The 25496-nt window shown below is 28.1% G+C and overlaps 5 protein-coding genes and 2 non-coding genes across 8 annotated transcripts; 6 read left to right on the top strand and 1 right to left on the bottom strand.

Annotated features, from left to right (window-relative positions):
• The first annotated feature begins 260 nt into the window (after positions 1–260).
• On the top strand, positions 261–2192 carry LOC115700943 (early nodulin-like protein 17). The gene is made up of 2 exons (XM_030628622.2): positions 261–581; positions 1567–2192. The coding sequence occupies exons 1-2, from the start codon at positions 380–382 to the stop codon at positions 1908–1910; spliced, it is 546 nt and encodes a 181-aa protein (XP_030484482.1). The 5' UTR covers positions 261–379; the 3' UTR covers positions 1911–2192.
• Positions 2193–4681: 2489 nt separating this feature from the next.
• LOC115701354 (early nodulin-like protein 20) lies at positions 4682–6112 on the top strand. The gene is made up of 2 exons (XM_030629132.2): positions 4682–4934; positions 5579–6112. The coding sequence occupies exons 1-2, from the start codon at positions 4733–4735 to the stop codon at positions 5950–5952; spliced, it is 576 nt and encodes a 191-aa protein (XP_030484992.2). The 5' UTR covers positions 4682–4732; the 3' UTR covers positions 5953–6112.
• Positions 6113–7999: 1887 nt separating this feature from the next.
• On the top strand, positions 8000–9879 carry LOC115701157 (cell division topological specificity factor homolog, chloroplastic). Its single transcript, XM_030628866.2, has 2 exons — positions 8000–8234; positions 9073–9879. Exons 1-2 carry the CDS (start codon positions 8139–8141, stop codon positions 9688–9690), a joined length of 714 nt encoding a protein of 237 aa, XP_030484726.1. The 5' UTR covers positions 8000–8138; the 3' UTR covers positions 9691–9879.
• A 634-nt stretch (positions 9880–10513) lies between these two features.
• On the bottom strand, positions 10514–13043 carry LOC115701289 (tRNA (guanine-N(7)-)-methyltransferase). Its single transcript, XM_030629040.2, has 2 exons — positions 12896–13043; positions 10514–12357 (listed from the first exon to the last, which is right to left on the bottom strand). The coding sequence occupies exon 2, from the start codon at positions 12336–12338 to the stop codon at positions 11580–11582; it is 759 nt and encodes a 252-aa protein (XP_030484900.2). The 5' UTR covers positions 12339–12357; positions 12896–13043; the 3' UTR covers positions 10514–11579.
• Positions 13044–13857: 814 nt separating this feature from the next.
• Positions 13858–13931, top strand: TRNAI-AAU (transfer RNA isoleucine (anticodon AAU)). Its single transcript has one exon. It is a non-coding gene; the product is annotated as a tRNA-Ile (tRNA).
• Positions 13932–14163: 232 nt separating this feature from the next.
• On the top strand, positions 14164–14237 carry TRNAI-AAU (transfer RNA isoleucine (anticodon AAU)). The gene has a single exon. It is a non-coding gene; the product is annotated as a tRNA-Ile (tRNA).
• A 60-nt stretch (positions 14238–14297) lies between these two features.
• On the top strand, positions 14298–17158 carry LOC115701459 (uncharacterized). Of its 2 annotated transcripts, none has more exons than XM_030629265.2 (7): positions 14298–14703; positions 15595–15689; positions 15772–15892; positions 16033–16151; positions 16245–16434; positions 16522–16665; positions 16760–17158. In XM_030629265.2, the coding sequence occupies exons 1-7, from the start codon at positions 14401–14403 to the stop codon at positions 17048–17050; spliced, it is 1263 nt and encodes a 420-aa protein (XP_030485125.2). In that variant the 5' UTR covers positions 14298–14400; the 3' UTR covers positions 17051–17158. The 2 variants fall into 2 exon arrangements, with proteins under 2 accessions (XP_030485125.2, XP_030485126.2); XM_030629266.2 differs by having other exon boundaries at positions 14299–14703; positions 16026–16151.
• Positions 17159–25496: the final 8338 nt, after the last annotated feature.

Below are 25496 nucleotides of genomic sequence, written 5' to 3'. Positions count from 1 at the left end.
AATAACACGTTTAGAGCTCGTTTGGAACGCCGTATTAGATCGTATTGTATTGTATTATATTAAATTGGATTATATATCATATTTTTATATAATACTATATTAAATTTTTATTTTAGATATTTAGGTGTCCATAAAAGTTAATGACACGTATAGTTTTACATAAAAATATTGTATAAAATACAATTCAATATAATACAATACAATACAATACGACCTAATACGTCATTCCAAACGAGCCCTTAAAAATAATAGCAATACTCCTATGCCACCATGAGATTGTCCTATAAAAGGCCCCAAAAACAAAGAAACAGTTTTCTTACTGCTCTCGAACCAAACAGAGTTTTCTAGAGAAAAGAAAAGAGTCTTACACCCTCTCAAAATGAGTCTCTTCACAAAAGCCTTACCCTTCGGTTCTCCGGCCACGGTGACCGGACTGCTCGCATTTCTGTTCGCTGTTTTGTTCATGGCACCTCAAGTCTCCGCTAAGCGTTGGATTGTTGGAGGAAAGATGGGTTGGACTACAAATGTTAACTATACTATTTGGGCTCAGGACAAGCACTTCTACAATGGCGATTGGCTCTGTAATTTCTCTATCTCTTCTCTTTTATGGTCTTAGATTCATTTACCGAATCTGTAGTTTTCTTTACTTAAAATCTCTTGACCACTTGTTTTTTTTTTTGTTCTTCTTTGTTGGCTCTTTCTAAGCTTACTGCTGTAGTTGTTTACATTTAGATCTGAAAATGTGTTTTTTTCTGTGAAAAAATTGAGACTTTATTATCTGAAAATGTAAGATGTGTTCTTGATTTAGTGTTATTATTTGTTGATCTTTTAAATCCTTCTAGTAAACTAAGGATTAATTTAGTGTGGTTGTTATGAAGTTACATTGGTGAATTCAAGGATTCCATTGTTGTAGCTGAGATTTAAGCTCATTCTTTGTTTGGTAATCAAATTTGGTTTGCCCAGATCTAAAATGCTTGATACTCTCCCTCTCTCTCTCTCTCTCTCTCTCTCTCTCGTGTTAAAAGTAGGTCCAAAGGACATTTCTTTACCGTTGAACACTTTATTTCTTGAAATTTTTGAATTATTATTTTGTGAAAAAAAACATATAATTAAAGGGGTTAACTTTGAATTAATGTCTTTAATTCTGAAAAGTTTGAAAATTGAAAAGGGTCTACTAAAATTTGGTTGAGATTGTCTTATAATGAGAGAAAATTGATAGTGTATTTAGTCTAATTTGGTTTTCTAGTAGAGAACTAGTTTTGATTGGTCAACTCTTGTTGTTTCAATTCTACTTAGATGAATGTTTGAGTTGAGAATAATCTTAGTTTTACATAGTTGTGTATCAATTTCAGTTTCATACTTTTTGATAGAGCAGCTTCAGATTTCAATACAATGTCATGAAAAAGGGCTGTAGCCATTGTTTTGTGTTCCTCCATAATGGAAAGTGGAAACTTTTGTTGTCTATGAGCAAAGTTATAAACTTGACTTGCTCAAAATGTTGGTGATAGGATAGGGAGACATGTTATTATACATTGTATTCCTATCTTGTGACATTTCTCTCCTCAGTTTTTGTTTACGACAGGAACCAGAACGACGTTATAGAGGTGAACAAAACTAATTACGAAACGTGCAATGCCGAGCACCCTGTTCACAACTGGACTACAGGAGCTGGAAGGGATGTGACCCCATTGAATGTGACTCGACATTACTATTTCATAAGCAGCAAAGGGTCCTGTTATGGTGGCATGAAGGTAGCAATCCGAGTTGAAAACCTTCCTCCTCCACCTTCAGGTGCACCATTAAAAGAGAAGAATACCGCTACAAAATCTACACACCAGAGCCTATTCATTTTACCGGTTGTTTTCGCCATTGGAGCAGCATGGGACGCCTTTCTTCGTTTCGGCTTGTAGTTTCATTGTGGTTTTTTCCACTATTCATGAGTGACATTATTAGACTTGCTTAGATAACGAGGTGATGAAATCTCCTTGTGAAATTTATTTATTTTTAACAAAGTTTCTTTCTTTATTATGATTATTTTCTTGTGGGGGTGTTGGTGATGATTATATTTATGTTTACTCCTGTTGTTTGTTCTCCTCAATAGTTGACCCTTTAAACTAGGACCCTTGTTGGAGTTTAAGGGAGTTGGTGGAGCTTGAATTTTTGAAATGTCAAAGGTGTTGCATTGGTTTGATTATGAGTTTGATTTTGGTGGGGAAGAGGGGTATCAAAATGCATGAATTGCGCAATTGATTTCTTTTCACTTTGGATTGGATGAAGTAATGAATGTGTTGGCCATGTGGGTGTGTGCTGTATTCACCTAAAATCTTGAAACATGCACTGTATTTATATGTATATATATAGATTTATTTATTTAATATTGTATGTACTCATGTTTGGTCATTTTGGGGTCAATGACAAATGGAGATTGGTTGGCCGTTGGTTTTAGAGTATTCCATTCATTAACTATATTAAAATATGTTAAGTGAATTCATTTAAAGAGCACTTCCAAATGGTTGATGGGACAAAATCTCATCTTTTGTTGCCAAAAGAAAGGGTAGTCTGGTCCACTGATTTAAAACCCAGCCCATTAACAATAGTGAGGCCCAATGCCATGTCCATATGATCATGTTGAGACTTGAGACAAAATGATGAACCTCAACCTTAAAGTAGTTTATGTCTCCTAGCTAAAAAAATAAATAAAAAATTGGCATTGGGGTAAATTTGTTATATGTGGTTTTTATTTTAACCACAACAGGAAAAATATATTTTTTATTATATTATTATTTTTTAAAATAAAATAGAATTTTCTTATTATTATATTATTTTTAAAAATTTATAGTTTTTTTATTATTGAAAACAACTTTAAATTAATTTTTATGACAACAGTACTATAAAACTATATCATTTTCAGTGTTAAATTTCATTTTCTGATTAACATATACAATTTCACTAACACAAAATAAACCAATTTCAAATCTTTTATAAACATAAATAGTAATAAATAAATAAAAAGATGGGGTAGCTATTGAGCATTGCATATATGCCTAGTATGCAATGCACTAGAATTACCAGTGTAAACAACATATGTGATTTTATATAGTGTAGGTTGGAGATGCCCTAAAAGAATTTTGGACAAAATAGAAAGAGGAGATGATAGACTTTTTGGGCAAAATAGAAAATATAATTTTAGGGATTCTCAAGTTTTTATTGGCCACATGGTTTATGTGCGATTGTTTATTACGATTGTTATCGCTATAGATAGTCATTTCCTTATTTCCATTTATTTTAGGTTAAATAATAAACTTGTTATGTTCCAATTTTTATTGTAAGATCATGGACTGATAGTTATTAATAGATAGATTGTGTCAAATGTTTTTTCGATTTAAAAGCCTAGTATACATCACACTTCTTTAATACTTGATCGTTAGTCGCTTATTGAATTCTTAACTGAGATTATTGTTAGGATTAAACAGCTTAATATACCTAATTTTTATGATTTTACTTTTTGAACTAGATCTTCATGTAAAAAAAAAAAAAATAGTAAGTAGGAAGTAAGTAAAAAATGCTCCAATAATTTAATAAGAAGCTTTGGTGTTTTCTTTTTCCTTTCTTTGGTTATCCTTTTCTTTTGATTATGATTAAATTTGCTTTTTCTTGTTCTTTGCTCTCTTTTTAGTTTGGGAAGATAAGAATTATTACTTTATTGTTAGCTTTGATATTTCTGTTAGTATATGTTTGGAATGGTCATGTTATTAGAAATAATATCCTCTCTCTCTTTAATCTTTTCTTCTTTATTTGTTTATTTATTATTATTTTTTTTTTAAAAAAATGGACTTTAATCTTTATGTTAAAAAAGAATGAAATTGTTTCAGAATTCTGTATTCATCTTTGCCAATCACGTGGTTTGAATTCTCTTTTTACTTTTTTAGAAATTAAGCTTAATTAATATATGAGAATTGCTAATCGACACCTTAAAGTGTTAAATCATTATAAAAAGCGGTATATCTAATGCTATTAGTGTAATTTGATATCGAATTTTATATATTTCTATTTAATAAATAATATACAAAATTATTAATTACTTACAACGCGTTACATTAATATAGTATTGCACAATTTTCAAAAATACACATTTTTTATATTTTATTTACATTTTTACGACCTAAAATTTTTATTTATAAAAATATATTTTTCTTAACTAAAAGTATAAAAACAATGAGAATTTAATTTTACAATAACTATAAATTAACTATAAAACAAATAGATAAATAACCACATTACAACTATAATACTAATTAAATAACCAAAGTAGTATTTTTATAAATAAAAAAAAAAATCAAAACAAATAAAAATATTTCCATATTAATTTATTTTTATAATTTTTTTCAAAATTTTGATCTATTGTATAAAAATTTCTAATAGTAATTGAAATGATCTTAATATATATCAATTATTATAATATATAATACACACAAGAGGTGGGACCAACAAATCTACTAATTTTCCCTTAAAAAAGACAAAAAAAAAAAAAATCTATTAATTTTTTCCTTATATTAAACACGAATCATCTTGTGCCACGTAATACCAACGTGAAAAACCTTCTTCAGTTCCCACACATACAATGGGCACATTCCACCGTACACTATATATAAATCACCAACAAATCATCAATTCATGGCTTTACTTTAGTGATCATTATTTTGATTTTGAGTACTCCTCCACATTCTCATTAATGGAGAAGAAGAGAAAAGGGTCAGCCCCGAGAAAGGCGGCGGTGGCAGTGGCGGTGGTGGTGGCTTGGCTGGGCGCAATTAGCGGCGCCACAGCCAAAGCAGTACTACACAAAGTAGGAGGATCTAAAGGTTGGAATGAAAACGTTAACTACACTCAATGGTCCACCACAACTGCTCCTTTCTTCCTAGGCGATTGGCTTTGTAAGTAATTATTTCTATTATCAATATTCATTATTAATATTTATTTTTCTTTGTTCTTAAATAATTAATTAATTAATTATTAGGTAATTGTTGGTGAAATTTTTTTATATTTTAATTTTCTGATTTTTTTTTGCTATCTCCCTTAACTTTATTTTGTTTGTAAATTTAAAGTATCAATTAAATCTCACTGTTAAAATACTAATTGGATTGTCATTGTACACTGCGGGACAGAGGTAGAGTTTGAACTTTAGGGGAGACAAAAAGAAAAAAAATTAAGAGGGACCAAACTATACATTTTGAAGAAAATGAGGAAAAAAAGAATAATTTTTTATTTTTTAAGAATTTTGCGGGCCATGGCCACCCTTTATTCAAGGGTGGCTCCGTCTTGTGTACACTTACGTATACATGATATATTTTTATATGTTTCAAAATTTTATTGTCACGTGTGCACAATGATAATCCCAATTAGTATTTAATACTGTAAATTAACTTGCGTTACAAATTGGAAAAGAAAAATTAAGTTAAAGGGATATTACCAAAAAAAAAAAAAACAAATGGTTAAGTGTATAAAAATTCGAACATACATAGATTTTTAATTATTTAATTACAAAATTTTTAATAACAATAATTAATTATATTAATAGATTTTGTGTTCGACAAGAGATATTACAATGTACTGGAAGTGAATGAAACAAGTTACGAGAGTTGCAATGACAAAATATTTTTAAACAACGTGACACGTGGAGGTCGTGACGTGTTCCAACTCACTGAGTCTAAGCCTTATTACTTTATCTCTGGCGGAGGTTACTGCTTTCACGGTATGCGACTCACTATCTTTGTTGTCAAGGATGACGCAACAGGCGGCTCTGCTACTCTTCCGCCAGCCATCGCTAATGCTGATAATAATACTTTTGCACCGGTGGTGGCTGATGCTCCTGCCAAAAATTCATCCCCATCATCATTAATATTACATTTGGATTTATTAATTTATTTAGTTATTCTTTATTTAGTGTGCTAGAATAAAATGAGAGTATTGTTATTACACATTTTAAAGTGTCTAATATTATACTCAACTGACAAAGCGTGTTGTGAGTGGTTAATGATCTTTCATACTACTTATTAAATTAAAATGTGTGGGTTTCGATAATGAATTTTACCATACAATATATCACTTATAGTAGTACAAATTTGACACATTAATGTTTCCTTTAATAATTCTCATCTAATAAAACACAATCAAATAAGAAACTAAACGTATTATTATTATTATAACAAAATTTATTATTATACTATTGTTAGGCATATAGATGAGTGATGAATGTTTTTTTTTCTTAAAATTATTTTTAATGTTATTGATTATTGATATCCATATAGATAATATACAATTGAGGTAAGATATGGCATTTTTGTTTTAATTATTGTTTTAGTAATAATTGATCTTTAGTACTGTTTAAGAAATATATATCAGCATTTGATCTTGATCATAATATTGGCAACACCCAAAAAAAAAATCTACAAAAATCCTGAAAAAAGAACTATGAAATATTCTAGTTTTATATGGTTGATTTTATTCCTTTGATAATTTTGTTTTTAGTATTTTCCTTCTAGTTTAGTATTTCTAATTTTTTTCATTAAAATGTAGTTAAATATTTATATAAAATATTAAAAAATGAGAATAGTATCAACAACAATAAAGATAAGCTATAGTTTAGAAGTTAACTCCTCTTTAATTAGTCTTAATTTATTCCAGTCATGTAAATTGTTTATAGTTTTCTCTATGGAAATAAAGTGTAAGATTGAATAAGTCTTTGAAATAGTTCTTCATCCAACAAAGAACAACTTTTTGGAGAGATTTTGAGTCTAGATGATTAATTTTAGGCATATGTCGATTTGACTAAATGATCCTAATGTGGAAGGGGTACGATTTTGTACGTATCAAAATTTAAAAAACATAATTTAATACTTATGAAAGTTGGGGGTAGAATTTTATACATGAATATTTGACACATTAGTCAAATTGAGCAAAATTTAACAGAAATTCTTAAATTCAACAATCTCAATAATTTAAAATTTTTTTTTAACAATGTGAAAAAGTTCAAGAGCGCGATTTGATACATATGGAAATTTGGGAGACAAAAATCGTAATTAGCCTATAATTTTTAAACATTTTGTAATGTAATAAAAATCTTAATGTGCTTCTACAATGCACCCTTAAAAGGGATACACCAATGTATTCTTTATTTGTTTTGACATTTAGGAGAATTTTTTTAGTTCATTTTTTTTTTCATAGTCGTGTATATTATAACTATTTAAAATATCCTGCAAAATTTTAAAAAATTTAAAATTATTTACAATATAGAAAGCAGTGTTCAAACAACTTATTTAACACGCCTATAAAATAAAAGAGTCACGCGTGTAACAAATTTTTGAACACTATTTTTTGACATGTTAATTTTTTGAGTAATTTGTGGCATAAATACTTAAGTTTAACTCTCGATTGTAAATAAATATCTAAATTTAATTTTAACGGTAATTATACTTGAGCTATATTTCTAAAATTCTATAGGTACCTAGCTGTTAAATGTCAAGTAATTATCTGCGTGTCATTTTCTTATTCGTATATTTAAATTATTTTTTAAAAAAAAAATTCATAACTTGGACCAATCAGGAATTATCACGTTATAATTTACTTAACACTTAACAACTAAATACTTATAAAATTTCAGAAATATAACTTAAGTACTTATTTGCAATCAGGAGTTAAACCTAACCTAAGTATTTATGCCGCAAATTACTTTAATTTTTTTTTTCAAATTTTTCAAAATTTTGCAAGATATCTTAAACAACAAAAAAAAAAATTACAAGACCATGAAAAATAAAATTAAACTAAAAAAATCTCTCAAATACATTGTAGAATTTTCATTTTTTTAGCCATGATAAAACGACGACGTATTTATTTTTATTTTAAAAATAAAAATCCGTTACACAACGTCATCAATCATCCAACATCAACGGTTATTATTCCACCAATAATAACAGTCCAAACTCCAAAAGCTAACTACAAAAAAAGACTCACTTATTTAATTACGAAAATACCCTCGTTGGACCTTTCTTCACTTCGTCTCTTTCTCCTCTTCTGCAATTGTGTTAACCTACCCACCACCACCCCCAAAATCTTCGTGTGTAATAGAGAAGGAGAAAGCTATGGCGGTGTCTGGAGATTTGAGGGTCTCTGCAACAATCTCTTCTTATCCTTTCAAGCACCACAATTTCGGAAACTCTCTTATTCCCCCTTCTAAGGTTTTGCTTTCTTCTCCTTTTTTCATTTGGATTTACAGCTTCTATTCTCCAAGTTCTTACGCATTTTATTAAAATGGGCTTCTTATTTTGGCATTAATTTCTTCCACCATAATTGGGTATTTTTCAAATTTTGTTTAAAATTTGTGTGGTGTAGTATATGATTTGCTTGATTGTTTCCCGGTAAAAATCCTGACTTTACTGATACAGTATCATCTAATGCAAATCTAAAATCGAAAGGGAAATAAGTGAAATTGTAGAACATGGGTTGAACTTTCTTAAAATGGGTTACTCATTTGTAGAGAAATAGAAAATTTTGTGTGCATTTGCTTTCCCAATTGCTGTTTGTTTCTTCTTAAAATCCCAATCTTTTTTTTTTTATTATTATTATTTTATACAATAATAATAATTATATATGGAAAATTATACTTTAATGCAATAAATTTTACATTTTGAGAAAATGGGTACTAGTTGAATCCCACAATCTCAAGTCCAAATTATTGACTGTTTGAAAAAATTTGCATGTCAATAAAGTTAGGAACAAAAATTCTAATTTAATTAGCTTGTTTTAAATTTTGAGGAATAATGCAATAAATTTTACATTTTGAGAAAAAGGGTTTTATTTTTCATTGTAAAATTGGAGAAAATTCATTGAATCTAACAATTTGTTTAGGGAGAATTTTTTAGGAACTGAAAAGTTCAGAGCATGATTTGGTACATGACAAAATTCGAGTGCAATAATCTTAATTAGCCTTGCTTTTGTATGTAGAACTGTCCCAATTATGTGGTTTTTTTTTCCCTCCAACGTTGGGAATGTTTGAATGTTTACCATATTATGCAGGTAGCATTTAAAGGTTTAAATGGTGGATTATCCACTAATTCCAAAGTCCTTTTCAAATGGCCATGTTTAGATCTTGAAGGGAACAATTTAAAGTGCAATTATCACCAGTCATTTGGTGTTTCCAGAAACAATAATCTTTCACCTGAACCTGCAACACAAGAAACCGAAAATCTTATCCTCAATGCTGTGAATATGAACTTTCTTGAGCGTTTGAATTTGGCATGGAGGATCTTGTTCCCATCACCAACTACAAAAAGGAAAAGCGTTGCAAACATTGCTAAGCAACGGTTGAAGATGATACTCTTCTCAGATCGATGCGCTGTAAGCGATGAGGCGAAGCAGAAGATTGTTAGCAACATTGTGGGAGCACTGTCTGATTTTGTGGAAATAGATTCACAAGATAAAGTTCAGCTTAGTGTCTCAACAGATACTGATTTGGGCACTGTGTACTCAGTTACAGTCCCGGTTAAGCGTGTTAAACCCGAGTATCAAGCTGTGGATGAGTATGAGAATGGGACCATAACAAATGTTGATTACAAAGACAATGGAGAAGCATCTGGTTCTGTTGATGTTACCTTTGATTTCTTCATTCCTGATGAAAATTCTAGTAGGTATTAAGAGTCAAATCTCTCTTATTATTACTTGTTTGTTGTGTTAGTAGGTGAATGAATTTCATTGTATGCCAAGCCAAAAAAGAAGAAACTTCCTGAGATGTCATTGTTTGTTTAGCTTCCTGAGTTTTGAGACTAGCTTTTTGTAAATATAAATTTTCCTTGTTATTTTTATTGAGAATATATTTCTGAAAAATTCTACAATACACCATTAAAAGAGGTGTAGTGTCCCTTATATATTTTGGTATATGGGAGAATTTTTTAGTTTAATTTTTTTTTTGGTCTTCTATATTATTATTATTATTTACGATATTTTATAAAATTTTGATAAATTCAAAAAAAAAAATTAACATGTTGAAAATAAGATTTAAACAGTTTATTTAACATGCGTATAAAATAAAAGCGTCTCGTGTATAATAGACTGTTTGAATCTTATTTTTGAATCTCTCAAAATTTTACATGATGTCTTAAATAATTACAATGTACACGATCATGAAAAAAAATAGACTGAAAAATTCTCACATACTAAAACAAAAATTTGTTGTCCCAAAAATGTGTTTTGGTGGGACAAAGAAAGTATATTAATTTGGAGATAGTAGATTTTCTTTTGTTTATTGACAAATTCCTTGTAGAGGTGCATTAGAAAAAGCATTGTATTTTTTTGTGGTTTAATGTAGCACCAAAACTAGAAGAACAATTTTATTGATACAAAAAAATTGGGGATAGATTTTGAGATATTTGTAAAGTATTGCTAACTTAGTAAGTAATTAAAAGTTACTGCAAAAGTAGGTATTATATAATACCTAATAATATATGTATATATATATATATTGTTTTTTTTTTTCCTTCTTTACAACCCTCGAACCTTTGGCCTCAAGGCAAAGTGTCAAAGACTCTACCGTCAAGGAGGGTTGAGGGTTGTGTCAAATGAGAAGCTAAAATATTTTATTAACCTTATCATTGAATCACCTCCCAAAAATTGATAAAAATCCAAATGCAACATTGGTTAATACTAAAAGGAATGGTATTAAGCATGCCCATGAAGTATTTTTGGAGTTTGTCCTTAAAGTTTCAACATTTTAATAAAAGGGTGGTCCTAAGCTAGGGACCTTGGTATTGGTAGGAAGATTATTATGGAGGAATGATATGGAGAAAAATGGTGGTTTTCAACCCAATTTGATTACTTATTCTTGTTTCATCAGATTTTACTATGAGGGCAATGATTTTCAAAAAGTCTTGATGAAATGAAGGTCAAAGGTTGTACTTCAACTGTTGTCACTTGCACCATTGTGATTTCTATTTACTATGATCATTCACAAGAGAAGGAAGCTCTGAAGTTTGTTGCAAACGGGCCTAAGGACTTTGCCCCTTTTTAGGTAAAAAACACAATGTTCAAACCCTTTATTGAATAATAATTTGTTATAGCTTTGCAGGTCTCACACCTTTATATTCAAGATTTAACTTGATGGAAAAACTGTTCATTGATTAAGATAATTAGATGGGAATCACATCATCTGTTAAACATTGTCTTTGCTAGAAATAAAATGAAAATTACAACAAGAGAAAGTACTAATAATCAAAGAACAAATGTTGGAAGACATCATTCACATCTTCAATTTCTAAGTACTAATTCCGGATAATCGATTCAATATATAGTAAAAAACTTATGAAGGATGACAGCTTATATTTTCTTTCCACAAAAAGCATGTAAAAAGTTGAGGCCAGTGATTAACTTAGCTAGTCTCTATCCCTATCAAATACAATATTACAATTTCTGGAAAAAGAAGGTTTGAATTCACAACAATAGCTCAATGTCACGAAAACTAATGGAACTGTCGAAACAATATCTGCTGCCAATCATCCAAAATCTGACTAAAAACAAATAAGCAGAAAAACTCACAAAGATGGTGCAATGCGTCTGAAAACAGCTTGGAAAGTCTGCCCCCCATTTCTAGCAACCTTCTGTCCTTCCTCGGTTGCTGAACTCAAGAGTTTTATGACCGGGTCAACTTTAAGCTCTTGGTTTGTGAGAGCTTCAAACAAAGGGTGATTCTCTAAGCAAGCCTTCATCCAGTCTCCGAGTTCTTCCACATCTGTGATAGTGTATATGATCCCGCCAACTTGTAAAACATAAGCATACTCGTCTAGCAAGTGTGGACTGATCACCCTTCGGCGATGATTCTTCTCTTTGAAGTGAGGATCAGGAAATAGAAAAAACATCTTTGAAAGCTGCCCTTTCTCAAAGTAATTTGGAATGTATTTCATGGAATTTGTCCGAACCACTGATACATTTTGGTATTGACCTGGATTTGTACCTCTTAGAGCTAATATCCTTTCTTTGACATACTCTGTCACCTTATCTCTTAGCTCCATTCCAATCATCAATGTCTCAGGGAAAAGAGTTGAAAGGCTGATTAGAAGGCCTCCAAAACCGCAACCAATATCTGCAAACTGGATTTTCTTAGACCCTTCACTCCGTTCTGATGAAGGAAATAATTGGGGATAGTGAGTGGAGTAGTCAACATTCGCCGGGGAGATAGGAATGGGAAAGTGAGAGTCACTTAGAGGGTTGCTGTGGGCTCTAGCTCGGTAAAATCGCTTTCGGGGCAAGCCGGTTGACTTGCTAAGAGTTGGGTTTGTTTCATTGTCCAGCATAATTTGTTACCTTTTACAACTGCAGAGTTGAAACGATTTAGAATTGTCAGTTCCTTTTACTCTTATTAAAAACTTCATGTGAAAAGGAATTGAAAGAAAAACAAGTAAAGGAATTGTAAATGAGTTAGAAGTGCTTCAAATTTCAATGTCATGATGAAAACCCAGCAATTTTTGTATGCCTATCAACACATAACTCATCTATCTGAGAAGTCTTTCAAGTGGGCAATGTTGAATTCATCATATGAGTAAATAAATATATGACTTTGCCTCTTCTAAGAGGAATTACTACAAGCAGTTGGAGAGCAAAGGCAAAGCTATGAACTTTGAAGTGCCCAAACAGTAATTTGTCTATATTGTTTCAATATACACGAAAAGAACTGTGAATTTATAACTATTTGGGAACAAATAGATGATCATATTCTTCTATATACTATGGAGAAATCGATTCTACAAAAAAATTTGCCTTAAATTTCTTTACAAGGATTTCATTGCGAGTTCTAAATCTGTAAAATGTGCAATAAAAACAAATATGGAAATGGAAGATGATGATGAGTAACCTGCGATAGAGAAGGAACGGTGGTGAAGTGCGTTGGCCGGAGGATCCAATTGGGGAGCGGCGGCGGCGGAGATAGAAGAAGTAAATATGAGAATCTATCACTCCCATATGAAATAGGGCTCTAATTTGATTATTTATTTATTTATGAATATTTAGATTTTTTTTTTCCAAAACTTTTACCAACTCTTGATTGAATTTGAAAATTCTCCTCAACTATTAAGATTATTAAATTTAAAATTTTTTGTTCTATTTTACCAAAAAAAAAATCTAACGTGCATGAAATAAAAGTTCAAGAGCACAATTTAGTACATGTTAAAGTTTAAAGGATACGATTCGATAAAAATTAAAGTTCAGGGGCACGATTTAGTACATAACAATTATCGCGTTAGTATAATTGAACGAAATTTGACTGAAATCTTTAAATTTAACAATCTTAATAGTTCGGAAAAAATTTAAAATATGATTGAGTATATCTTAAAATTCAATAAGTAAATATTCTAATTAGTTTTTATTAGTGTCTCCTTAAAATAAGGTGAATATTCCATACCAATTTAATAATATACATCATTTTTCTGTTTTTCAATATTTCTGGCCAATCTTTAAATTTTGTTGTACCGTTTTCACTTCAAGTACTCTGATAGAATCTATCTAAATTTGAAAACACATCAAGTGTAAACTCACATAAAATGAACTTAAACAAACTAAATTTTTCATCCAAAGTGAGTCAAAAACTATTATCATTTACTCAAAACAAAAAATGGAGCAATTGATACTAGGGGTTTATATTTTTGAGGGCTACTAAAAATCTAAAAATAAATAAATAAAATTCGTTTATGAAAATGTCAAATGTTTTGTAGTTTGTACAAGTGAGTTCAAATTTCCCATTTTTGTTACTTATTTCGTAAATAATATTTATAAAGTATAAACCTATATTTACTATATTTGAGTACCTATTAAACATTCGGCCTATTAGCTCAGCTGGTTAGAGCGTCGTGCTAATAACGCGAAGGTCGCAGGTTCGAGACCTGCATGGGCCATTTATTATTATTATTATTATTTTTTTTTTTCATGTTTTCATAAATACCCTAAAAGGTCAAAAAAAATTGCAAAAATTCAGTTTTTATAATTTCAAATATTTTTTACGGTCTATAAATTTTCGATTCAATTTTTCAAAATTGGAAACAGAATTGTTTTTTTTGAAAGCAGAAAATAGAAAAATTTAAATGAAAAAATATATATTAACAAAATATGAGCAGTCGATAATCAAATGGCCTATTAGCTCAGTTGGTTAGAGCGTCGTGCTAATAACGCGAAGGTCGCAGGTTCGAAACCTGCATAGGCCATTTTTGCTTATTTTTTTCTGGATATTTTCATAAATATTTAAAATTCAGTATTTACATTTTTTTTTTTGTGTGTTAATGAGAAATTGAAAGCCATTTGAGAAGATAAAATAGCCATCGTCCTCATTATCATATAACTCATAATCCAATTCCAAGCTCTTCTCCAATGGCTTCCATTTGGTGCCACTCACTAACACTCCTCCCCATTCACAAATCATCATCATCATCATTATCAAATCCCACCTTAGTTTTTCCATCCCTCGCCAAAATTTCTAAACCCAACTCATTTTCTCGACCTCTTATCAAGTTATGCAGCTCCGGTAACGGTGCCACGAATCCAACGACGTCCTCTTCCACTGTCCCAGACGAAGAAGAAGCTCAGAATTTACCCACCGAGTTGTCCATGAGTATAGATAATCTTCTCAGCTTCTTCAATATCAATTTGGGTCATTGGAATGGTTCTTTCTTTGTAAGCATCACTCTTTCTTTTTATTACCAAAGTCAAAATAAGTAATTACATTTTATTTCAAAATGAATGCAAGCTTTGTCTGAATTTAAATTCTTAATTTGTTGGTTGGTGAAATTGTAACCATTTACAACTAATAATTTTAGGGTGCAATTATTATATAGTAATTATGCTATTTTAAAATACATGGTATGTTTAGATATAACGTGATAATTACTCATGAATTAATTCTTAGTTAGTGTAATTATACTTAATTCTCATTAAGTACGAAGCAATAGTAGGAAGAAGTGGATAGTGTAATTGAGACCTCTCAATTATCTCTAATTACACAATTAAAGTATAATTATGTGGCTAAATAAACACGTAAAACTGTGTAATTACCTTCAATTACACTCAATTCCAATTTCCTCTTGGCTTTCCAAATGCAGGCTTAGTAGTTTTTTAGTAATTACGTAGTGTAATTACATCCAATTTCCATTGACGAGTGGTAATTTACACCTTTAATTACTTTCAATTGCATCATTACAATGTGATTAAATAGTCATACAAATACATAAAACTGTATAATTATCTTCAATTACATCCAATTCCAATTCCCTCCTGGCTTTTCAAATGCTCTCTAAATGATGAGTTTGTATTGTTTATCTACGATTTGGTCTAGTCTTATTCTGTTTGGCAGCCTAGAAAAGAAAAAGAAAATCCAACTTGGGTTATCCTAGTTTTGGGTTAAGGCATTGTGGTTTATAGTTTTGGTTTGAATGGTCTGAAAGGTTCTGAATATTTTGCTAAATGCCCCTTTAGTACCATGACTGCATTTTCTTTAAATTACATATTTTCACTCTGGTCCTTGTGTTGAATGTGATAAAGTTCTGTTTTTTATTTGTTCTTTTTCAGCAATTTGATGCTGGGGGAAAACTACTGCATAAATTGGATACTAAGCTTGCAGTTAGCTCTTATGGGGAGGATGACCTCGCCAGCCTTATTCAAACGTAAGATTATAAAGGAGAAACCATAAGTATTAGTTATTGTGTATTTCATATAATGAGCTTACTATTGTCACATTATCTATAGATTATACATTAAACTACCCCCATCAACAGTCTCTGGGTCTGAGGATGATGATGATGAGCTGGAATGGGCAGAATACAAGATCAAAGAAACTAATATGTTTACTGTGGATAAATATCAACAGGTGGGGTTTTCCAACACTTTAGAGATGTAGATTTCACTTTATAATTGGGTGAATTTCCATGGAGATACATAGCTTATAGCTTTGTTTTGTTTGTGTGGTCTCTTGTTTTCTGTTGAATATCCATTGTAATTAGCCTGCAGATTGGCTACTTTCCCAATGAGAAAGCATTTTCTCTGAGGTACCAAACTGCTGGAATGCTAGAAACCGTGCTTCGACAAGGGGTTCTAGGGGAAGATGATATTGGCGAAGAATCACCTAGGTAAGTGGTTCATAGCTAGCTAGAAGAATGTTCTCAAGCAGCATTGGCTTCTTTCCATTTCACACTTTTATTGAATGATTTCTTGACATGTAGAAATCTAAAGCTTCCTTCCCGTCGCCCTTCCATAGTATGTGAAAGTTGCTTGTATTCATTGGAGAAAGACATGAGAGCAAGAGCATTCCATATCATGGACCCGAAAGGTGTTGTTGAAATGCTTCTTATTTTCCTTGAGGAAAGAGGCGAAGGGTTGCTCGATCATCCTTCAATTAGTCATACTACGGCGGTAAAGTCACATGCTGCAACTAATTAGCTATGATTCTGATTGTGTTGTTAGAATAATCTTTCCTGGTTTTCTCTTTTTCGGTTTCAGGACAACACAGACAGGGTTTCACCATTTCTTGGTAGGTGGAAAGGTCATTCCTTAACAAAGCGAAGTGGCGTTTATGGAGCCACAATTGCTGAAGCTGACACAGTAGCATCACTTGAAATGGATGACAAGGGTAAACTTATTCAGGTAATCACTCCAAACAAATTAGAACATTTGTCTAATAACATTTTCGGGTTTAATTTCCTTTTTCTAATCTTATCTTACACTAAACAATTTTCAGAATATGGCTTCAACATCTGCTGGGGGCGATGTAACCACATCGGTGCCATGGACCGGTGTCATGCTTAACAATATGGTTATCTTCGAGGGAGGTTACCAAATCACGCTGTTGCCCGGTGGAATGTACATGGGGAGCCCTTGTGATGTGTCGAGGAGCGTTGCAGAGTCCAAGTCATTCCATTTGGAGTTCTGTTGGCTCGAATCGCCTGGTAAGAGACAGAGGTTAGTTCGAACTTACGATGTTGAAGGCTTGGCAGTTTCATCTACTTACTTTTATGAGACCAAAATTTGACATTTTATAAGAACAGAAAATAGACTCAATTTGGTTTTGTACTTGTGTAATCATTGGAAGAAGTTGCTTGCTTATGATGATCATTGCCAATTTTCATAGATGGTTAAATAGTTACAATTTCTTGTTAAATGGACTACATTGCAAATTTGTGATGAACTCAGGGAGTCGACTGCTGATAAAACTACTTGAAGGACCATTTGATGTTCCCATAAATTTGAAGAACAACCATGCTAAAATTAATTTTGATCATTGATTTTTAAAATTATAATTTTCCAATATCACTTTGTCTCATTGTAATTCGCTAATAATCTCTTGCTCAACTAGCTATCTCTCTCGAGTCATCTTGTGTTTGGTGGTCGGGTCTATCTAGTCGTCTTGAGTAGTCGCCTCGAGTCATTAAAAAACATAAAAAAAAAATTGTAATCAAGGTATGATAAAGCATGTGATGTTAGCCCTAAGGAAAAGAAAAAAGAATGGACTTATTATATAAAAGAACATTGTTATAAGATATTAGTAGTGTTTAAGAAGTGACATTTTACGATTGGTTAGCGATAATTTATAAAATTATTACTTTATATTTTACGGAACCCGATAATTAATTATAATAATAGTCAGGCTCGGCCCTGGGCATAGGCGGGCTAGGCCTGTGCCTAGGGCCCACCTAGCCCAGGTGTTCAAATTTTTTTTTTCTCTTTTAAAATTATACATTTTTTTACTGATTTTTAAAAATACCATATTTTTTCTAACATAAGGTTCCAAAAATAAAATTTTCTCCCATGTCTCACTTTGTTTTAGGGCAGGCCTGACAATAGTGATATGATATGCTAAATAATGGTGAGATATTTTTTAGCATTTCTTTATATAAAATTATAAATCACTTCTAGAAGACCATAGGCAAAAGTGAGCTATAGACGTTAGACTACTTATTAAGAGTCCATAGGCACCAACTTTAGGAAGGAAAAAAAAGTTCATAGGCATCAAGACTTTTATTTTGCCTACTTTTTTTAATGGAACAGGGGTAGCAGATATTTTATTAATTATTATTATTTATTTATTATTAATAGGAGAAAAGTTTAAAAAAAAACAATTTGTTTGATACAAACTAAGCTAATTAGGATTTTTTTTCTCCAAATTTCGACATGTATTAAATTATATCTTTCGAACTTTTAAGTCGTTAAAAATTCTTTCTGAACTATTCTTCTTGTTAGATTGAAGAGTTTTTGTCGTTAAAAACTAAGAAATGTTTTTATTTTTATTATTTTATATTTATAACTATAAAATTAAATAATAGACTTTATAATAATAAAATATTATTATTAAAAAAGTATTAATTAAATATTAATTGTTGGTAGAGGATCATGTCATGAAAATCGTAGAAAATTCAATAAGACTTTTACATAATTTTTTTAAAAAAAGAAATAAAAAAATATTCGAGAGGGTTTATGTAGAAGTAGAGATACATAACTCGATTAATAAATCATTAGTGGTTGAAAAATAATTAATTATGTAATATTTTTTAGATGTCAAAGAATGTTGATGTGTCGATTAATGAGAAACATATTGTCGAAAATGCAATTAGTTAGAAGAGAGTCTTTTTTCCAAAACAATTAACATAAAAGTGGAATATATATATGAAAAACTTTATGGTGCAATCTCTAAAAATGGTCTACCAATATCCTTTTCTATTTGTTTTGACATTTGAAATAATCTTTAGTTAAATGTTTTTTTTATGATCGTTTACGTTATAATTATTTAGAACATTTTATATAACTTTGATAAATTTAAAAAAATTTAGCATGTCAAAAATAAAGTTCAAACAGTCTATTTTACATGTGTATAAAATAAAAAAGTCTCGCGTGTAACAGATTGTTTGAATCTTGTTTTCAACGTGTTAAATTTTTCTGAAAATTATTTATAAAATGTCTTAAATAATTATAATGTAAACGATCATAAAAAAAATTAGACTTTTTTTTTTTTTTCAAATACTAAAACAAATAGGTAATACTAAATAGTTAGGTAATTGGAATAGTATGGCTGCACTTTCTTTTATACCAGATAATATCTTATATAATAACCGAGAGGTTTAATTTTTACTTTATTTATTTATATACCCTTTTATTAAAAAAGAAAAAGAAAAGATATATGGGTAATTGTACTAAGTAATTGTATGTGATTATGAATATTTGTGAGGAGAAAACAAGAAGTGGAAGGCCAAGTTGTCAAGTTGATTTTGTATTTATTTTTGGAAAGAGCAAGTTGGTCTTGTTAGGTACTCAAATATATAGAAAATATAATGTGTCACTTAATTATTGTTAAATAAACATTTATATTTATATGTAGATATATATACGTGCCCTCAAGTTCAACCACCAAAATAAAGTGAAGCACACAAACTACTTTACAATCTTTTTATTGTCCTTTTTCAAAATTAGAAAATAAGGGCAGTTATATATTATATTATTTTACAATAATTACAAAATAATGTTATTTTCAAATTGTTATATGATCATAAAAATGAGTTGTAAATTCTTGAAATGAATGATCACAAAACTTACAACTCTCATTTCTATTACAACTCTCAAATTGTTATATGATCATAAAAATGAGTTGTAAATTGTTATATTTTTAATATCTATCTTTTAAATGTGATTAAAAGATAGATATTAAAAATATAGATGTTGGGACTTAATTCATTCATTTATAGAAAAAGTTTAGAATGTATGGAGTTGAAAAAACTAAATGTAGAAAATTGAAGGCAGACTACTCATATAGGTCTATCAACATTTAATTTAATATTTAAAATTTTTTAAATAGTTTACACTATTAGAAACAAAATTTTTGATATTTCAGTATACCATGTGCATTTAATAAACTTCAAACTTATTATCAATACAGTAAAATATTCGAAAAATTTATAAAAATGATATTGTAACTATAATGAACACTACCATAAAAAAATATTCTAATATGTATTTTTAAATAGAAAAATTAATTAAAAAATTATAATATATAAGAAGTTGACAAGAACATATCTCAATCATAAATACATTCATTTACTCAAGACTCAAGTTAGTAATATAATTATAAATTGTTTTGTTGTTAGATAATAGATAGATATATATGATGTGGAAAGGGTGGACTTTTGATTATGCAGATGTGGCCAACATATTAATTAATGGTCGTTGTTGTCTTTTAATCACTGCCAAAATGTACTACTTTATTATAAAAAAATATTGTTATTAGATATCGGTGGTATTTAATACTTTTTATAAGTAGTGTCTTACAATTAATTACCGATATTTAAAGTTATTTTTGTAAGTTATAGAAAACTCAATATTTAATTATAATGATAGCAGTATGATACTGAAAAAAATATTAAGCATTAATAATACTTTTTATAGTATTTCTCTTATTATAATTAACTATTGTTTTCTCATTTGTTTTCTTTAATGTAGTAATGACTACGAGGACTATTACATAGAACCTAATGTCGATCTCTTTATTATTATTCTTGTTAATATTACTGCATCTAAAATATAAATAATCTAAGTAAAAATATATGACAATGAGCAATGTAGTTATTTAGAATTTTTTACAATTTTTTTTGTAATTTTTTGAATAATTTACAATATTAAAAAGACTATTTTAAATTTGTACCTTCTGAACTTTGACATATACTAAATTATGTCTCCGTAACTTTTTAAGTGGTTAAAAAATTTTCTCGAACTATTAAAATAATTAAATTTAAAAAATTTTATTTAATTTTATTTAAAAAAGTGAAAAGAATAAAAATTTCAAGAGTACAATTTTATTAAGATTAATGCATATTGTTAACTTTTTTTTTTCTTTCTAATTTACTAACTTTTAGTAATTACAACTAACCTTTGGCAATTATATTGACTTTGGCCCAAATGTGCTAAAAACGAACTGACTATTATGTAATTAGAAATTTTTAGGAGTTTAGAAGAAGTGATAATTTCTAATTAATAGTGTGTCATATATACAAGTGTTAAACTAATCAATAAATTTAAATGCATAACAATCCTAACACGTATGCCAAATAATATGGATTGTTACAATATGAATAGAACAACATTAATTGTGCATATGCAAATCTCCAATAACATATTGATCTTCATATCTACAAAAATAAAAGAGAAAGGATTAGTGGAAATGTGGAAAACTTTCTAAGTTTTCACTTTTCACTGGTTCTTTTTATTATGTTTATGAAATAATAAATATAAATAATTTGGGAATTCATACTCTATATTTATATATGAGATATTTTATTAAAGTTTATATGATAATTAATTATTATAATATTTTACAATCAATTAATTAAACTAATAAAAATTTAAATTGATAACTAAAATAATATTAACCATAATTAATTTTTAAGGGTCTTTTTCATTTTTACTTCAAAACAGTTTTTTTTTACATTTTTATAGAATTTTACATAGAAACTCCTATTGTAACTAGCATTGCAATCTAAATCGCAACAAAAAATCGTATGAAAATCTTTTTTGCAACTAGCGCTGCAACCATTTTGAAAACCCAAACGTAAATTTGAAAGAAAAAAAAGTTAAAAAAATAGTATATAGAGTAATTACTTTCTTTTTTAATGTTTTTATTAAAATTTATATATTGATCAACCAACCAAACAACTTAAATCGCAATTAAAATCGTAAATTAAAAAAAAAATTAACAATATGCAGTAATTCCCTTAAATATCTACTTAATTAATTAATATTGACTATAAAGAAATTAGAATTAAACTAATATTCTAATAATTAATATTTATGTAACATCTAAATATATATTGGTTGAATCTTTTATGGGTTGAAGAAAAATCGTGTTGTTGTGATGCAACATGAGATCATAACAACTATTATAATAATGGGGCAAATGGCAACCACTTACTTATTTTTTTTTATTATTATTGTTATTATTTTTTTAATAACTTAGGTTTTATTCTATTCATTGGTTTATATATATTGGGATAAAAAAAAGTATTTAGTTGACATTATATTATATTCCCATCACCCTCATTTCATTAACATATTAATACTTAAGATTGATGTTGTAAAGTTTTAAATGTTATAAATTTATATATCAAAGTCAAAAACATATAGAATAATAGTAAAAACAAAATTAATGTCAACCATCTTATGCAATGCCTTACTGCAAACACACACAAATATCATAATTTTATGATAATTTATAAATATCTTTTAAATTTTAAAATACATTTTTGATATTTTTTCTTACTAAGTAGAGATGACAATTTTACTTAAAAACTCATTTATTACCCTACTCGACCCTATCCAATTATATATACTATGTATTTAGTTTATATTTGAAAAATATTAATACGTAAAAAAATTTATTTTTATATTAATTATTATAAAAATATAAATTCTATAATTATTTACCACCTCAAATATTCTATACAAGTCAAAGAGAAAAATGAACAACAATAAACTTACTAAACCGTTTACAATATAAATAATTTCAATAACTTATTTATTAAAGGATTAATATTATTTTTTACTCTATATTTCGATGAATTATCAATTAATTTGAGCTCTAAATTTTTTATTTAAACCTTGTGTTTTGTAAAATATTCAATTAGGATCTTAAGGTTAAAATATTTTTAAATATAACCAAAATACCTTCAGCTATAATAAAGTTAGTATTATTTTAAACATTACATTTTAGATATAATGATCCTATATTTTTAAACATTCTATTTTGTAACAAAATACATTATTTTTTAAAAAATATATTTTTTAAGAATTAAAAAAATATTATTGTTTTAATTATGAGTATTAAATTGTTACCTTTTTTTTATTTGTTCATTCAGTTATAAATTGGAGAGTAGTTTGGTTATATTTGAAATTATTTTTATAAAACACTTATTTTAGTTTCAATTTTTTTATTATTATTTTTTTCGTGTTTAATTTTATGTTAATTTTAGAATATTAATTATAATTTTTATAAAATTAAAGAGTACAAAATAAATTATTAAAAATATAGAGTTCAAACAGTTAATTTGTATATATTTTAGGAAAATTTTCACTAACTCCTTTTGTGAATTTTCTGATAAATTTATTATAATTTAACCCTCTAAGGTTTCAAGAGTTTATTGTATATGTGCTTCTTTTATTTTATACTCACTTTAAATAAATAATTTAAACCTTATTTTTGATACTATAAATTATTTTAAAAATCTCAAAAATTTACAAAATACCTTAAATAACTATTATATACACTATTATATATATAAAAAATAATTAAAATTGTAACTAATTTAAATATTAAAAAAATAAATACCATTTCGAATCAAGTGCTTAAAAAAAGTTACTGATTAAACTTTTTATTTTGTTAAATAATAAATTTGACTCTGTATTTTTTGAAATTTTACCCTTAGAGTTTATTTTTTTGTCTAAATAAAACTTGGTAATAACTCAATTTAAATGAATTATGATAACACTGATTATAATTAATATATCTATTCATGTTAAAGTTAGTTATATCAAAAAAAAAATTATTAAAAATCGCTCGTAATACTATTTTATAATTTTATATTATTTTAAAAAATACAAAATTTAATTTTTAACTTTTATAAAATAGATGATCTAAACTAAATATGTGAAGATGCACCCTAGAAAACTCCCAATAGTTTAAAGACAAACATCTTCCAATCCATCATTTAGTCTCTCATCGTATCTGTTAGTATCACAAGTTGTTTTTATGCGAAGTGATTCATTCAGCGGCTGTTATGGTGCCACGTGTCCAACATCTATAGCTTTATCACCTACCTAATTAATTAATTAATTAATTAATTGAATAGAGGACAAAACCTAAGAAGAAATTAAAACAAAAAGAGCCCATTAACGTAAAACTTGGGCTTTTGAGCACAAGTAAACGGGCCTTGTTGTTAATGTAATAATTAAAGAGACAGAGAGAGTTGGGCCCCATCTTAAAGTTCAACGGCCTGACGTATCACAATCCACGTCAGCATAGGGCTCCCAATCCATGTTAATAAAATTACATTAATACCCATAACCACTTGCCACTTGATGTTTTATAAATAATTAAGGGTTTTCACAATAATTTTTAGGGAAATTTGTGTCAAAAAAAAATAGTTCACTTTATATTACACTTAAATATTTATGTAATTTTTTTAGGAACAAAAATAATTATATAATTCATTTCGTTACAATTAAATTGTTGTATAAATTTTTAGTGGCAAAAATTTGTATAGTCATTTTATTTATAATATTAGTTCCTTTGTTATTATCAACTAAGGACTAATGTTATATTAAATGTAATAATTGTGATTTTTTGAAGTCAAATATAAATTATATAAGGATTTTACTAATAAAATATTTTCATAGGAATTTAAGTACCAGCAAAAAATTTACATAACCATTTAAATGTAACAAAGTAAATTATACATGAATTTTTGTTGCAAATATCTCTAATTTTTAAACGTATTTTTAGTCACAATACTTATTGTGACTAAAACTACATTAGTGATAACTTGTATCTAAATAATATATTTTAGTTATAGGTAAATTTTTTATTGTAATGAAAAATCACATTTAAATCACAAAAAATTTATATTGTAATTAAAAAATTGTCACATAAAGTATTTTTCTTTTTGTAGTGGTGTGAGAACTATAAATTTTAAAATATTTTTTAATTAAAACAAATAGATTATTTAACCAATTAAAAAAAAAAGTTATGGTGTAACTTACTCCTTTATTATTATATTGTAAATTAGGAAAAATTAGATATATTTAATACTTAATTTAGTTAAATGGGAAGCAAGTAGTTTAATATTAGATAGGGTAATAGATAGAGTAGGAGAAGAAATTGTGACATGTTTGGTAGTGGACAACACCCTCTTTGTCTTTTAAATCAATTACACCTTGCCGGTCTTCGAGGGTAACAAAGTCAATTCAATCGAATCTTCATTGAATTTTTGGGCTCTTTTTTATGTGACATATTTCTAAATATTTATCTTTTTTATATAGATTAGACAAGAGGTGTATTTGATAGTGAAATTTTTAAAACTATCATTTTTAACATTTTATTTATAATTTTACGACTTAAAATTTTTATTTATAAAAATATTTTTAAAGTTTTAAAATTATAAAAATATATTATTCTCAACAAAAAGCAAAAAAGTAACTTAAAAATAACGAAAAATCAACCTCATGATAGCTATCAATAAACTATAAAATAACTTCATGACAATTATAAAACAAAACGCAAAAAAATTAAAAAAATATTTTATTATTTTTACTGAAGAGTATTTTTGTAAATAATAAAGTTCAAAATGTAAAAATGATATTTTTTTTCTATATTAATGTATTGTAATTTTTTTCTTCAATTTTTTTTAATAAATTATTTCTATTTAAAATTTTATGGAACACTC

The sequence above is a fragment of the Cannabis sativa genome, chromosome 8 (genome assembly GCF_029168945.1).
Source record: "Cannabis sativa cultivar Pink pepper isolate KNU-18-1 chromosome 8, ASM2916894v1, whole genome shotgun sequence".
Lineage (NCBI taxonomy): Eukaryota > Viridiplantae > Streptophyta > Magnoliopsida > Rosales > Cannabaceae > Cannabis > Cannabis sativa.
This window is presented reverse-complemented; position numbering and strand designations above follow the sequence as displayed.